Raw genomic sequence first — 16,375 nt, 5'->3', positions numbered from 1 at the left:
GCTGGGACCACCTGTTAGATACAAGTTTATTATGTTCAGAGTTGTCCAACATCATATCTATTACTTCGCAAATTTTTTTTTTTTTATATTGGTCCATTTAAAGGATTTTGCTCTTAATACCTGGCCTAAATCAAAAGGTTTCTCATGTACCCTCCTCAGCTTTTCCTCCCCTGCATTCTTTTTCCACTACTCTGTCTTGTGATATCTGACACTTCTACAAGGAGGAGGAATTCATCACTGTGCATTTTGTCTTGATTTTGCACCTTCCCACCCCAGCTTGTTGGGAAGTTGGTGTTCTGTCATTAGGGTTTTGCTAACCCTTGGAGAGAGGTCTCCTTCCTGTCTGCATTGCAGCTTTCTCTCTAAATGCCTGGGTTTGGGAGGTGTTGAAGGCAGAGTGGTGATGGGGAGATACAGTGAGCTACAGGAACTGCTTGCAGGGTCACACTGGCTCCAGGGAGTTCAAGACATGTTCAAACAAAAATCTTTCCTTGAAGGATGGTTTTGAAAATTGCTGAGTATTACATCTTTCAGGACCTCTGTTCTCAAGTTAAACCCAAACTGAGAAGCAGGCAGGCTCCTTTCTGACTGCCAATTTCTTTGCTTGGCTTGAGACGCCCTTGAAGCTTCCATATTTGTAGGCTCCCCATCCTTATTGGGGTGTAATTTACCAACAGACAGGGTTTGATGAGTTTAGACATCAGCAATACAGTGTAGGTGCCACACAATCTGCCACACAAATTTGCCTCAGTACTCCCAAATCCTCAGCAGCCCATGCTGCTTCCATACAGAAATAGTGCAAAAGTGTCCCGGCTGTGCCACTTCTTAATTGCAGAGCTGAAGAAATGAAGTGGTATGAGAGGTCAGACCAGATTTTTTAGTGAGTAGCTGTTTGGAGGAAATTGAGGAATTTTGGCCAGGCTGAAATTCCTGCTTGGTTGTGTGGGAGCTACAGTTTGGGGGAGGCAGCTGCGCTTGCAAATCCATCGAGGCTTCGCCTGGATTTTATTTATAAGGGCACATGAATGGCTTGCACTTTGCAGGCTTGTGGTGGCTTGTTAGAATGGGAATTGGAATGGGAACTGGAGGAGGTGTGAGAAGAGCCCCTCTGCCTCCTCCCAGGCAGGCTCAGGGAGAAGGAGGAGAAGACCTGAGCGCACCAGAGGCTCTGACGGGCGTGGGCCTGCGCTCTGTCACAGCTGTGCCCATACATCTGGCTCTGGAATGTGCCACGGTTTAATGGCTTGGTTTCATCACATTCGCTGCCAAAGTCACGGATTCCTCCTATATGTTTTAAAAGCAAACAATCCATGACTGTGGACACTGTTCCCTGTGTGTCAGCACGCAGGCAGCTGCGGGAACGCTTAAACCAAATTAACCCAGAGCTGTTAAATTATTCTCCGAGGAAATGAGAAAGATGAGTAGCAGCAACTGATGAACTCTGGGTGAAATCCTCTCATGCTGGTGATGTCATTGGCAGGTAGAGGAATGAACATGGGCTTTTAATGGAATTCTTTTCCTTTTGCTCAAGGTCATAGTTTCTACCCTGTTAGACTGCACATTGATAAACAGGAGGTACCAGGCACGGCTGTCCTTACTGGAACTATTACAGCTCTTGACTTGGAGCCCATTCCTCTGTGACCCAGCAGCAGATGCCCAGGGAGGCCTTATAGACAATACCTACAGCTGCTGGGACAGTTTGGCTGTAAGGAAGGGCCTGAGCTGGGCTCTCCTCCCAGCTGTGCAGTGATGGCTAGTCACTGGGGAAGAGAAGAGGGACAGGTTTGTCTCTAAATCTGGACTTTCTCCCCAAGAACTGCTGTATAGATCAGGATTTTTTAGCCACGTGGGAAGGAGTGCCATTCTCTCCTTCGTGTTTCCTATCTGTTGTTCGAGTCTTCTTCTCAAAGCACCCAGCTGATGTCCTTGAAATACAGGTGTGAGATTGTTCCCTGAGCAAAGGCAGCACTGTGGTCAGCTGCTGGAGGAGTGTTGTCCATGTGAACAGGGGCATTGGAGGATGACTCAGATGAATTTAAAAGGTTAATTTCTGGGTCAGTGCCATGCTGGAGCTGTGTGTGAGGTACTGAGCCCTTTATCCTGGGCACAGGGACCCATCATCTCCTCCCAGGACAGAGTTGTGCTCCTTGTGTAGAATTTGCCAGAATTTGTGTAGAATGGGGCACTCCAAGGAGATCTTTCCTTTCAAAGTCTGTCTGGCATTAAAAGCTGAGTCAGTTCTTTCCCATTAGTTACAAAAAACCCTACTCTCCCTGTGTGTGGAGTGACAGCTCCCTGAAGAGACTCTGCTTCTCGCAGTCTCTTAATAACTGCAGTCAGATGATATCACTCAAATCAGGCTTTTTCTTAGCAATTTCAGATGTGGGCTGCAGGCACACTGGTTAGTATTAGCAAGCTGGAATTCCCAGCTTTTTATATGTATAGGAAGGCACATTTTTTTTCCTGTATGTTCTGGGATTACAAGAGTTTCTGCTATGGTACAGTTTTCATTTTGCTAAAATTAGTCTCAAGCTCCTGTTAGTTTAAAGAGGATAATTAAGGCAGTGGACCCAAGGCCCTTTGAAAATCAGCCTTGAGAACCCGTGTGTTTCTTTCTCTCTCATGAAGTAGGTGGCTGGATTTATTTAACTGGCTGTATTTGAGTGAGTTCGAGTTAAATTCCTCTAAAATACCAAGTCTTCCCGGGACACCTGCTTATTGCTCACCTGTCTGCATGAAGCTGCTTGCAGGAGCTTTGGCTTTTTCACTTCTGCCCGTTGGACAGCACAGCACAAGCACATGATTCTTCACAGTGAGAGCCATCAGGGCACTTTGTGTCTCTCTAAAAGAGGTTTTTTTTTCCCTTTGAGTCACTTTTTTTCTTTATCCCTCTTCTCTGTAATACTATATTTTCCTGGGAGGAAGACCCTGGTATGAACTGCCACTAATCCTGCCAGCTAATTATTAATTAACATATTTTCCCAGAGCACACCACTCCTAAAAGAAAAAAAAAAAATACCCACACATTCCCAGAAGTTTCCTAGAAGCGTTTAACCATCAAGGACAATTGACACCTCAAGGTAAATAGTCTGAGAACCTGAAATCCTGAATGTAGTTATAGTATCTTATCTCTGCAGCACCAGGAAGTTTTAAGGGCCTCTTTACAGCCACCTCTGTGCTGGGTTTCTGATGGTGTTTGCAGGAGGATTAAAGCAAGTGGAGAGGGTGGGAGTCCTTGTGGTGGGGGCACCTGACCCTCTCCGCATTCTCTGGCCTCACTCAGCTCCTGGGCTGAACTGGCCTTGCAGACCAGTGCTTGTACCCCTTTACAGGGTGCCCAAGGACAGGGAGTCCACTTAGCCATTCCCTGAGGATGTGGTAGCTCAAGTTTGGGCTAAAAGACAAATATTTAAGTCTAATGGGTTACTTGACCCTTTGTCCAGCAATCTAGAAAGTTGCAAAGGCCATCTCAGTCAAGTGGCAGGGAATCTCCTACTGCACAGTGAGAGGCTAGAGTGGGCAAAGTCCTTCTCTGTAAGTGACTGAAGCCTCATCCCAAGGAATTCCAGCCATCCCCCTCTGTCCTGACAAGTTTTGCTGTGCTGTGATGCCTCTGGTTACCCAGTTCTGACTGCAGTGACCTTTGGGTGGCTGTTGGGCACACACAAAGGGCTGATCCAAATTAGAAGGGACTCCACTTGCTGGGGTTTAAGCACAGGCTTGTGTTGGCCCAGGTACAGGTTGGTCTGTCAGCATCCCTGGGCACTGCACCTGTAGCTGTGTTTGCTGTTTGCAGCTGCAGGCAGGCAGGGATTTTACAGGATGTTCCTCTGTGCCTCCCCTTAGTGCCAGCTGGCTGCACCCGCTGAGAATCAGGCTCTTACTGCTGCCCTGTCATCTCCAAACCTTGGCTGTCCAGATCTTCAGCACTGTGCAGGCCACAAGCCATGGCACTGCTCTGCCGTGTGCCAAGTGCTGCAGATTTAGTCCCCCAAGGATTTTTGGCAGGAGGTGTGTGTGGCACTGGCAGGGGAAGGACAACTTGCGCAGGAGGATGCTGTGAAGATAAAGCAGTGCTGTGTGTGAAATCGGTGGACGAGCCAAATCCTTCTCAGAAGTGGTGTTTAAAGAAAAAAAAAAAATCCTTTGTGGAAAATGCTCCATCAGCTGTTCACCTAAGCCAAGCTGCTTAGGAAGGGAACAGGCGTTGTTTAGAAAACAACATCATAAAGTATTGGGTTGCTGCTGCTTGTTATGACATTGAGCAGGTTTCATGCTGGCTGGTAGCTCTGAATCTATGGTTTCATGGAGAGTGTCTGCTTTGATCTCTCTCAATAAAAGGCCAGAGTTTTGAGAGAAAAACTGAAAACAGGTTGCTGTAAAATTGAGTCTCAGTGCTCACCTCTCTCCCCAGCCCTACCAAGGTGTTTAATAGCTGCCACTTTGCACCTCTGTCCTTCCCCTGTGGTGAAAGGGATGGCTGGTTGTTTCTAAAGCCTGGCTGTCAAAATCTTGAGATACAAGCATAGGGAACCTTCACATTCAGAACCCTGTAATCCTCCCTGAATAACTTGGAAAAACATAATTTTTAGGAGTGAGGATTTGAGACACAGACATACAAGAGCAAGCCGAGAGTTGCTGTGAGGAAAAAAGCAAGATGGGGGCGAAGCGTATTTCAGTGCACACCCCTCTTTCAAACACTGACTTTTGTGCTTTTATATGTGGGCTTTGTTTGCTCTCAGGCACTTGAGTATTTTATAAAAAAATGACTGAATAAAGAGCCGTGCCAACTTGGAGGAGAAGCACCTTTGTTTGCTGTCTGGAAGGGTTGAAGTAGTTCTTGTGTGATTGAAAATAAAAAGTAAGCACAAACTAAATATGAGAGATTTTATTAAAGGATTTTGATGGATGGGCTGGGGAGAAATAAATCTGCTGTAGGACTGCAGAGGCTCAGCAGGGGGACAGTCAGTTGTTAATGAGTAAATTCATTGCTTGCATGAGAATAAATGATTACAGGCAAAGGATGCAAAAGGGGCAGATCACTGACCTAGAAAAATTCAAAGCGAGTCAGAACCTCTCTGCCTCTCCAGGGCTTTTCCACCTCCTGTATATTTGTTTGTGGGGATAAAAGGTGCACAAAAAGTCCCCTTATTAGCTGGAGCTGCTGCCAGTGATGCGGTGCCAGCGCTGCCAAGCATTTCCTAGGCTGTTGCTGGTGGCAGCTGGGCAGCCGCTCGCCTGGGCTGTGGACAGAGGTGACCTGTGCTCCCAGAGCTGTTTTTCCCTGGCACCATGGGTTGATAACCCCATCCAGGCTCTGACATCTCCACGTTTTCCAGGTGGGCTTGTGGCTGCAGTGATGGACCAGGCAGTGCCTGGGGGATGGATGGGCTTGGGAGGGAGTAAAATAATTTGATTTTTGAAAGCGGGGAAAAATAAATTAACCCTTCCCCACACTGTCCATAGCAGTGCTTTTTTGCTTTCCCTGCTTGTAGGTTTTGCATATGTCTGGAGCTGCTGTGCAGTGACCCAGACAAGGGTGCTGAATGCCCCAGGATGCTGCAGGTGCTTGCTGAGGGTGTCCTGAAGCCCATTGCTGTGTGTGTCCAGGAGGCCTCGTGTGTGCGAGTTATTGTGGGAGTTATTGCCATGTCCTGGCGTTGATCTGTACCTGCTCAGCAGCTCCATCCCATCCTCCCGGGAAATCCCAAGCTGGGATGAGCAGTGCTGTATCCACACACACTCTGCAGGGATATGGAGCAGTGCTGAACTGCTTTGTTTTACAATGGTGCTCTTTTCATAAGTCAACGCCAAAGGTGATAAATCCGTCCTGTGGAAAATTAGCGAGTGGTTTATTGTATAAACTCCTCCTGTGGGGTCTGGGGCTGGGAGCAGAGCTGGGCTTAGCTCCCAGCCAGCACAGCCTGCTCAGACCTCTAAATCCCAGAACCAAAAAGAGCCCCTCTTGCTGCTGGTGAAAATGTAATTGTCAATATTACAACAATGTGAAGATGTGTTTTGGTTATTGATTATTTCTGCATGGCTTTGAGGCTCCTTGGAGTATCAGTGAGACTTCCCCAGAACTCCCTCAGCAAATCAACACAGGACACAAACCTGGTCCAGCTTGTTGTCTTCTTCCCACATGTACCTCCCGGGCAGGAGAAGTGAAATCAGTCTCTTGAGGAAAGAAGAAATGTGTAGGTTTGCCATCATGTGCTGCTTACACTGAAGGATGGGTGAACAAATGGACAGAGAACGTGTTGCTCTAAAAGCTGCTGAGTTTTTCTTGACTCTCTGGAATCTGTTTTTACTCTTTAAGTCTTTGTGCTGTCACACTGGGCAGTAATCAGGATTATATTTGAATGGTATTTTAATGGTATTTTAGCTGGATAAAGCTGCCCACCATCTAAAGACACAAATGCATGGAGTGTGGGACATAGAGGCATTTCCTCTATGTCCATCATCCCTCTTCCCCTCCTGGCTCCATCCTTCCACGCACTGGGGCAGCTGCAAGTGATTGTTACTAAGGAAACTTGCTTCAAAACCACTAACAGCAACATCAGCTACATGTAGACATGTTACTATTTTCAAAGAAATCTGGTTGCTAATTAAAGTAGTGTCAGAATTTCCTGGCTGGAAGGTCGTTTTATGAAATTCCAGAGGCTGGTCAAAGGTTGAGCTGTACCTGGCATGTTTTCAGAGGCAGGGAAAATAAGGGATCTGCCTGCCTGGAGACAAGTGTGAGCATCAAGTTTGGTGTTTCACCTCCTTTCTCCATGAAAAGGAAAAAAAATTGTCCGAAGTGGCTGGGAGCATAGAGGTTTTTATTCATCTGACTGATAATGGGAGCTAAATAAAGGCTTTGGAAAAAAAAAAAACCCAACCATTTCCCTTGCAGTATTGGTTGGGCAGAGCTGTACTGGAGCTAAACATGGAATGAAAAGTCTGTCTCTTTTCTGCCAGCTCTATTTTTAGAGCTACCGCTCCATCTTTGCATCTGAGTTTTCTCAGCAGATGCGCTGGAAACAGGCAATTTGCTGTTATTTCTTTCTGGCCAGGCTGTGATACTCTGCCAGATAAGGATGTTGGATGGAGGGGCAGGGGACTCGCCAGACTGGACAGAAATTCCCCTGAATACCAGGACATGGGTCTTGTTCCAGGTTTGGGGTCACTGTGGTCACAGACTCCTGAATATTTTCTGTGCTCCATTAAGCATGACCCTTCCATGCTGGAAGGGGAGTGGTTCTGCAGTGTTTGGCTTATTTGTGTCCCAAGATTGCGGTCACAACTGGAATAAAATTCAGCAGCAGCAACAGCAGTGCTACAGATGGATTTGGGTATGGGGAAAGGATTTGTGTTTGGCTTTGAGAGCAAATATCTGCCCTGTCTTCCAGCTGAGGTATTGCAGATGATCCAGACATATCCAGCAAGAACCCAGAGGTTCTTGTGTTTTTCTGTGAAAAGCAGGAATAGAAGATAAAAGGAGTGCTACCCTGGTTGTGCCCACCTGACCGTTCCAGAGGGGCTGGGACTGGCCTTTCAGGGAGCTCCCAGCAAGCATGGACACAGTTTTATCTGCAGTGCCCAGTGTGTGTTTTGTGTGTCCCATGACTCAAAATGCACACTCCATCTCCTCCTGTCAGCCAGAGAGGGCTCAGAGGGGTCAAGAGCCTGTGGCTGCCCTACCCTGCCCCAGGGCCATTTACACCAGAGCTTGCAACCAGCAGCACTGAGGTTTTCTTCTGGCTGTTTTCACTTTGTGAATCACTGAGCCCGAGGCTTGGTTTTGTGTCAGATTTCACTGGGCAAAAGCTGCACCAATTTGCCTTCGTGGTAATCCATGCTCTCAGGAGGGGAGGGGACTTCTGAGAACCAGAAGCATGCAAGGAGTTGGACTCCAGGACATTTCATTAGGAACACTTTGTTTCAGTATAAAGCTGAACAAAGAGGAGGACCCCCTAGAAATTCCATGGGATTTACTGGCAATAAATTCATTACTGGCTTTGCAAAACGAAAGGCAGAAGAGAGCAATGCGCCTCACATTTCTAAATTTGTGTTTGTGGTTGCTGTTCATTCAGAGCAGAGAATCCCCTATGCCTGAGGCCAGAACATGTTCAGGTGTTTTTGAGCCACAGGGAATTTTGTCCAGCTACAGGCAGTGCTAGATTCCAGCAGGAGAATTAATTTATTCCCTGCAGAATAAAGCTGGAGGAGGGTTTAGAGTAGAGGGAAGGTGTAACATAGGCTGGTGTTCAGCGCTGTTCCCATGCCAAGAGGCAGATGCTGAGCTGTGAGAACTGGTCCTGCAGAGAAAGCTGCCTGAGCTGAAGCCTCTTGGGCTTCGCTATCAAATAACAGCTCTGCTGAGAGGGTAAGCAGGCAGAAAAAACTGCTCCTCAAAAAAAGCTTGGTCTTCCATGCCTTGACACCATGTATGTTGCAGAGGGGAGCTAGGACAGCATGGAGGTCTGTTTTCCCTCAGCTTTTGAAAAGAATGCCTGTTTCCCCCTTGGCTGGGCTTGAAAGTCTTCTGGCAGCAGAGAACTGAGCTGGTGACCACTTTGGTTTCTTTATCTGGATGGCACCAATCCTTAGCAGTGCAAACCCTGAGAGTGGTGACAAATCCCACCCTCCTGCCCATTCCCAGCTGGAGAACAGCCTCTGACCTGCTGTGCTTGATGTTTGTGTGGATTTCCCAGCTGGATCTGGTTCACTCCTCCCTGAGCATCTCTCTCAAGCCCCCTTAGTCTACACCCAGGTGTGTGTTCAGGTGTTACCAGCCTGCAGTAGGAACCAGACCAATCCCCCTGGTAAGTGAAGGAGTGGCTGCCCCAGAGCCAGAGGAGCCTTTGGGAGTGCCCTGAGGAGGTTTTTGCCTGAATGTCCTGCTGAGGGGGGAACTGAGCTGATGCCAGTCCTCAGGGCTGCCCACATCCCCTTGCTCCATATCTACACACCAGCACCTGCACCCCTTGTCTGACTGACCCCAGCAAGATCTGTGCTTTTTGGATGGCTTAGTAGGTTTAAATACCTCTTTTTGTTGCTTCTGCTCTTGGCCAGTGTGTGGATTGTCAGGGCTGTTTTGGAGGCAGTTATTATTAATGTATGTCCTGTGGCTCAGCGATGCGTGTGGCCGGGGCAGGGCTGAGGTCCTGGCTGCTGTTCTGGCTCTCCTGCATGGCTGAGATGGGCACGGAGCCGTCCTTCTCCCTTTGCAGAAATGTCCCTCTGGACACTTGTCACTCTTCAGGGGGTTGTATGCTCATTCAGCCCCAGCTCTGCTTGAGCAGGGACTCCTGAGCTATAAATCTCTGCCTTGCAAGCACTAAACTCCCTTTTGGGTTGTTTTTGACATTAGGAATTTCCTCTGATAAGAGAACTTTATTTGCCTTTAAATATCACTTTGTGACAGGATGATGGAGTGGGGATTCTTGGAGCGAGCCTGTGCCAGCCGGGGAAGGGAAATTCTGCTGGGGCTTTTGTTTCTCTCTAGCACTGACATTGTAGCTCTTTAAAGACTGGGTTTATTTTATACTTGGCAGGAGTGTGTGTGCACATGTCAGTGTCCAGACAAATGTGAGCAGCCCGGTGTTGGAGCTGTGCTGGAGCCAAGTGGGTCTCCTGCTCTCCTCTCCTTGTGGCACCTGGGGAAGAGGAGCTGTGCTGAGCTTTTTCTGGAACAGGCTTCAAAACACAGGTTGTGTTGGTGAAGCATGCTGGTATGTGGAATGCATTAAAAAAACAAAGAGAAGGATTTTGTGGTACCGTGTGCAAGGTGCAGTTGGATGTTCCCTGGCTTGCAGGACAGTGCATCACCTGTTACCCAAGAACAGCCCAAAAGCCAGGTCCCCAGGACAGCATTGTAGCTGGTTTGTAATGCAGCCTGCTCAGGCTAAGCACAACCTGAGTTCAGCCTGTAGCCACAAAGTCTGAGCTGTGTTTGCATTCAGTGGGAGCTGAGCTCCCTAATCTGCCTCTCTGCAGCAGCTGTGTCATATCTCCATCCCTTTAGATACGGAGGATTTCGCTCCACAGGCTGCTTGTGAGCAGCAGGGGCTGCAAAGTGCCAGCTCATTTATTCCACTTGGATCCTGTGAAGTTCTCTCTGCTTTTCAGGATGCCTCAAACAGCCAACTAACTCTGTGTTCCTTTCTTTCAGCTTTTCCACGTAGCGTATGTCCTGATCAAGTTTGCCAATTCCCCTCGTCCTGACCTCTGGGTGTTGGAGCGATCAACTGATTTTGGCCTCACCTACGAGCCCTGGCAGTATTTTGCCTGTGAGTATGACAGGGGGCTGCAGCTCAGTGCCAGGTACCTTGGCTGTGGTGAAGATAACTGTGCAAATACAGGGTTGGGTTTGGAGCTGTTCCTGTCTCATTGCTGTGATGCAGCACATGGCTTCTGTTTTATCTGCTCAGTAAGGCTGCAAGAGTTGAAGGTTAAATGCTCCTCAGGACAGGAGAATGCTCTCTGGTACTGAATGTATTTTTTAGAACAATCATGACCTCTATGGGGATGCTAAACAACAGTTTCCACACTTGGGTGTTGTTGGTCTAGGTCTGAAGGTGATATTTCTTATCATCTCCTCCCTGCCCTCTTCTTTCTGTCTCTTCCCTGTACCATCCTAGGCTGTATTTAGCTCCTCCAGAAGCCAAGCAGCAGCTCCAAGTGGCTGCTATCACAGAAAAGTCTGGATGCAGAAAACATTCCCATGTGCTTATCAGCACCGGAGATTGGATCCAGCCTGTGCAGGGCAGGGAACCGCTGTCCTGCTGCTGTGCAAGGTGGGATCAGAGACAGCTGGCTGGAAAGGAGATCCAGTCTGTGCATTTGGCTTCCCAGTTCTCTGATTAAAACCTTAAGAAACAGCTGGTTCTACAAAACTCTTTTCCCAGAGGGTGTGTGGGGTAGCCGGATACCGAGGAACTTGTTAACCACCAGCTCCTCCCAGAAACAGCAGCAGTAATTGGGAGAAGATGTGAGTTAAGATCTACAGCCAGAGCTTAAAACCTGGCAAGAAAGGACTTGGGAGCACTCAGAGCCTTGCCCTGGGCTGTCCCTAAAGGCTCGTATTTCTGGCTTACCTGTCAGGCTGTGCTTTGGATTTCTGGCCTGTTCTTGTGCAAGAAAGAGCTGCAGACACATTAGCATGGCATTGCCTTAGCGTAGTAGCTCCTCTCTGGGGCAGATGTTTTTCTCTCTGCTGTGTGCTAGTAGGGAGTTACTGCTGTCAGATTCCTGCTTTGCTTTTTTCTGTCTTTGAGAATTTCTCTGCCAGCTCTGAAGCCTCTCTTGGGGCCCATTACTATTGTGTTCCTGCGTGGTCTGGAGCTGCACAGGGAGCTCTGGCCCCCACTGGCATGTTCCTGTGTGCAGTGGCATTGCTGCAACATCTGGAGTCCCTTCCCAAAGCATCAGGCCCTGTTACCACTCCCCTGGAGAAGTGACATGGAGTGACACAGCACAGTGGAAAATTCCCATGGAAATAAAGAGGTGGCTGCTCCAAAACCTGCCAGATTTGTGAGCACAAGAAGTTCTCTGCGGAGGTTTATTCTTATCGCGGGGAATTCTGTAGGTGGTCTAATAAAACACTGCCAGGGTTACCGGGGTCAGAAGCAGCTGGCAGAAATGCAGGGTTTCTGCAGAGCTGCCAGTGAGCCTTGCCAGGGGTGACACAGTGGCACTGTCCCTCGAGCTGCTCATCACAGGAGGTGCCAAGGTGCTTTTGGGCTTAGCTCTGTGGGAGGAGGGAGAAGTGACTGCTGGGTGAGGTTCTGTCCATGTCTGTTTCCTTAAAGCACTGCTAGAGTTTAAGGCCAATGGGTTATTCTGTTTTAGCTCAGAATGCCCAGCTTCTGGCTCACATGGTTTTGCAGATTTTGCAGTAACTGGAGGAGTTCTTTGGTTTTCCTGAGTAGCTCCTTGGGCTGAGCATCCTGTCTCCATGCAGCTGTGGCAGTGCTCTGCAAATCAATCATCTCAAGCCAGTGGTGACAGGTTCTTTGCCTGGGGCTTTAAAAATAAATTGCTTTTAAAAAAGCACCTGATGAAGCAAACCTTGGCGGCCAGAGACCTTATGTTAAATATTTCCACATCTTCCTGTGGATGCAACTGAGCTCTTGCTGTTGCCAAAACAGTGTTTCCTGGAGCAAGGCCACATTCTGGAGACAAGGTGTGGATGGGTGCAAGCCAGAGGTGAAGACAGGGAGGCAGAAATTCTCAGCTCCCCCTTTGCTGTTCATTCTGCTCTACTCAGCCTACCCATGCAGCACATGGAGTGGGGAACCTGCCTTCTGGAGGCACACTGAGACAGATTTTGGAGGATTATTCCTGTGAATTGGCTTAACATTTCCCCTTCAGTTTCCTGTGTGAGCTGAGAAGCGCTGGCAGAAACAGGAGATTGTGTTGGCTGCCTTTTCTTCCTTTTTCTCCCCATGGAAATACCCTCAGGAACACTGCAGTGACATTCACTTCCGCATGCTCTGCTGTGAGCTCCTGGCACAGGTGAAAAGAGAGTGGAAAGGAGCAGCAGCTTTGTCCAGGCTCTTCCTGAGGGAACAGTCCCTGAGAGTGGCACTGTGTAGGGTTTTGCATGGGTAGATGTAGGTAGGTGTTCACCACCCTGCACACTCAGGCCCTGAGCTGCCCCAGAAGTGGTTTGGTTGGCTCTGCCAGCACAGGAATGTCACACATCCTGGGGACAAGGGTGCTGGACTTGCAGGAGCAGTCATACTGGGAAGCCAGGCCATTCCTGTAGCTGCAAGGAAAGTCTTGGCATTCAGTGTCCCCAAAGCAGGTCACCCAGCCAGCATAGTGGCTGCCTGGCAGTGCCTGGTCCCTGACTTTATCCAGCCTTGCATTGCCACTTAGTGGCAGGAGCCCTCGTTTGCTGTCCCCAAGGTTCTTGGTGGCTTTGGCATTCCTGGTTTGTGGCATTGGTTTAAGAGCAGAGTTCAGAGTAAGGTGTGAGGAGAGGACCTGCAGTATTTGGGAGAGGCAGAGCAATGGCTTACAGGATGTCTGCTTGTCCACCCTGCCTGGTGGGAGATGTCCCTGGAGTGACTGTGGCTTGTGGTTGCTCCTGTTGTGGGTTCTGTGCTGGCTTCAGGACTGACCCAGGAAGTTTGGGGACCACACGAAATGATGGTGCAGCTAGCTCCCACATCAGGAGCAGAGCCCTGGCAGCAAAGAGCCCTTCTGCAGTTCAGTGCAAGCAGAGTAGCAAATCCACTGCCAGCAAGACAACAGATTGAGAGCAGAGTTAGATCTCAGGCTGGTTAAATGTGAGCTTAATTCCAAAGTTATGGGCTGGGTTTCTCTGCAGCTGGTGGCAGTAGGTACTGTGGCTATTCTGACCTTCCTCATTTACTGCAGGGGTGTGATTTGTGTGGTTTTCTGCCTATTACTGTTAGAGTGACACCCTCCCTTAGTGGAGGACATGTATTTAGCCATGACAGAGTTAATGATACAAAGCAATCTCTATGTGGTAAATGCTTAACAAAGATTGTACACCCCTCTCTCCTGTGGTCAGCATGGGAAAATCCCTAGAGGGCTGGGAAATGTTCCTTTTCTCTGACTGCTCTCATCTCTGGTTGATGAACAGCTTCCAAGAGGGACTGCATTGAGAAGTTTGGCCAGCACACTGTGGATCGGGTCACCAGGGATGACCATGCCATCTGCACCACCGAATACTCCCGGATTGTGCCTTTGGAAAATGGAGAGGTGAGCAGCTGCCTGTTTTCACCCCTTGGGCTTTCCAGGGTTACTCTGAGGCTGTTGGTACTCCTTTTAATAGGCTCCCTCTCGATTGTCAGGTACCACTTAAAGTATTCAGTTAAACCAAATGAGATTGACAGAGAACTGATCCAGTCATCTGGATGACTGGTTTCATTTGAGGGAGGGATTAATTTCCTCCCACCCCACAGGATTACATAGTTTTGTTCTCACAGATTCACAGAATGGTGTGGGTTGGAACCACCCAGTTCCAGCTTGCTGCCATGAGCAGATACACCTTCCACCAGAGCAGGTTGCTCAGTGCCCAATCCATCCTGGCCTTTTCCCTCCTCCCATTCACAGATTGTGGTCTCTCTGGTAAACGGGCGCCCAGGAGCCATGAACTTCTCCTACTCTCCTCTCCTGCGGAATTTCACCAAAGCCACCAACATCCGACTGCGCTTCCTGCAGACGAACACTCTGCTGGGACACCTGATGGGCAAAGCTCTGAGGGACCCTACGGTCACAAGGAGGGTAAGGCAGGCCTTGATACCTCCTGCTGGTGAGGTGGAACTGTTTGAGGGCTGTGGAAGCCACCTCTGGGGGGAGGACACCCTGGGTGGATTGCCTGTGGGGATTTTTTCCTGTCTTGCAGCCCCTAAAGCTGAAGGCATCTGCAGCAGATGCTGTTGTGGCTGGAGCTGGAGGCTGCTTGGGAAGACACCGACAATTTGAAACTGGGAGATGCCTCTTGGTGTCACATGTGGCTTTCTGGCTGTGCTGGGAGCCCCCCACTCATAGCTAATGGGCTCTGTTAGAGGTGCTGGATCTTACCACAGGCAGATACTGCAGCCTACAATGTAAGGGAAATATCCCAACACATGATTTTACTGGATAAAGTCCTGCTGACTGTTGAGTAGAATGGTTATGAATCTGATTTGTAAAAATAGTAATGACCAGCTTTTCTTGTGCTTTCCAGTATTACTACAGCATCAAGGATATCAGCATTGGAGGGCGCTGTGTCTGCCACGGCCACGCCGACGTCTGCGATGCCAAAGACCCCAACGACCCTTACAGGTACCTTTTGCAAAATCCCAGTTCTGTGTGAAAGCATTTGAATTACTATTCCAAGAATGAAAGGTGATACCAGTGTTAGTTGTGTCCTGCCCTGAGTGTGTAATGGTGGCATCACTGCTGTTGGTGTCTCTGCCTTGAGAAAGAAGCAGAAACTGTTCCAAGCAAAGTAGCAGAAAATCATGCATTTTGTTGGACTATTTCTCAGCCAGATCAGCTCTCTGGTTGAGTTTCCCTTTCTCTGGTTGGGTTTCCCTGTCCACAGCTTTGCCATCCCACTGGAGCAGAGTGTGAGAATCAGAAGGTGGGATGCTGATGTAGAACAGGGAGGTTTCCCATCAAAGTCCTGGGATAGTTCCTGAACTTATGCAGAGAAATCTCTTGCTTCCCATGTGGCTTTTTAAGCACTGGGACAGGGCTCTCATAAAGAGATGGTCTCTGATGAAACCAAAGACTGCTTCCCATTTCTACTCATAAGAACCATAGATTGGTTATGTACATATCTGAACAACTCTTTGCAAAAGAACAAATGTGTAAAGAGGTTACATTTTGGCTAATGCAACTTCCCATCTGCCCTGGCAACTTGGAATGCCAAAGAGCTGCTTCAGACCATGGAAGTGTTGCTTTTAGCCATCTGTTTGCAGCTTGAACGTTGCCTTTATGAAAGGGATGGTAGATTCAGCTGGATGAGGGAAGCTTGTATTTCTTTCTCATCAGGATCATGTAGAATTTTTGGATTGTCTAAAATAAAATTCCAGTGAGTCTCAGCCAAGGTTAAAGCTGTTAAGTATTAAAACAAAGATGTATTGGTAAGCAAGCCTGCCTGAGTGTGCCAAACTCTCTGACAAAAGGAAGTTCATAAGTATTTGAATGTACAGTTTCTTGTTTTTTAAGACATTGGTGTTACTGGATGCAAAGTGCACCTGTGTGCTGGGGAAAAAGGTTTCATGGGGACAAGTGAGTCTTTAACATGGAAATGCCAGGACTTTTCTTGGGTGTGCCAATGGTTGGGGCTCTCTAAGGAGGGAGGGAAGGTTGAGCAAGGGTTGAGATACATTGGATGTCCTTTTTCAGTGCCACTTCTGCTGGCAACCATCTCTGTCTCCCGAAATTCCTGTCCTCCACTCTCATTTGGATGCATTTGATATCTTCATTCTTGGCCCCAGCCAAGATGTTGCAGCACATGTTGGTAAGCAGCTGTTGCATTTCACCCAGAGCAGATCACGCTGGCCTGAGGGAGAAAACATTTCCTACTTGTGTACTTTGTACAGTCAGAACAAAACAGCTGTAGGTCCTTTGGGATACAGCAGGAAAAGGTGCTGGATAAACAGTTCTTCTCATGGCACTGCTGTACCCTGTAGCAAGCCCAGGAGCAGAGGCAAGTCAGCAGAAATCTGATACTTTCAGTTGAGAAAGTGAAGTGGGCACTGCTGGGCAGGATCCCAGCCCTCCTGCCCTGACACAGCACAGGGGCAGCTTGGGGATATCTGTAATGCCACATCAGCTGGGGCTCAGACACACTGTTCCCTTGAGACAGGCTCAGCTACCAGAAGCTTGTCATGTCTTTAGCAATCTGTGTGGTGTGCCC

At 48.5% G+C, this 16,375-nt stretch overlaps 1 protein-coding gene across 4 annotated transcripts in view; it reads left to right on the top strand.

Moving 5' to 3' along the window:
- LAMA5 (laminin subunit alpha 5) overlaps positions 1–16,375 on the top strand; it is an 86,831-nt gene that overhangs the window by 28,027 nt on the left and 42,429 nt on the right. For all 4 annotated transcript variants that reach the window (XM_086852660.1, XM_086852659.1, XM_086852658.1 and 1 more), the window contains exons 3-6: positions 10,160–10,277; positions 13,604–13,722; positions 14,077–14,247; positions 14,693–14,790. In XM_086852660.1, coding sequence (XP_086708786.1) covers positions 10,160–10,277; positions 13,604–13,722; positions 14,077–14,247; positions 14,693–14,790 — 506 coding nt within the window. The remainder of the gene's footprint in view (positions 1–10,159; positions 10,278–13,603; positions 13,723–14,076; positions 14,248–14,692; positions 14,791–16,375) is intronic.

Source organism: Cyanistes caeruleus, chromosome 16, assembly GCF_971803275.1.
Source record: "Cyanistes caeruleus chromosome 16, bCyaCae1.hap1.1, whole genome shotgun sequence".
Classification (NCBI taxonomy): domain Eukaryota; kingdom Metazoa; phylum Chordata; class Aves; order Passeriformes; family Paridae; genus Cyanistes; species Cyanistes caeruleus.
This window is presented reverse-complemented; position numbering and strand designations above follow the sequence as displayed.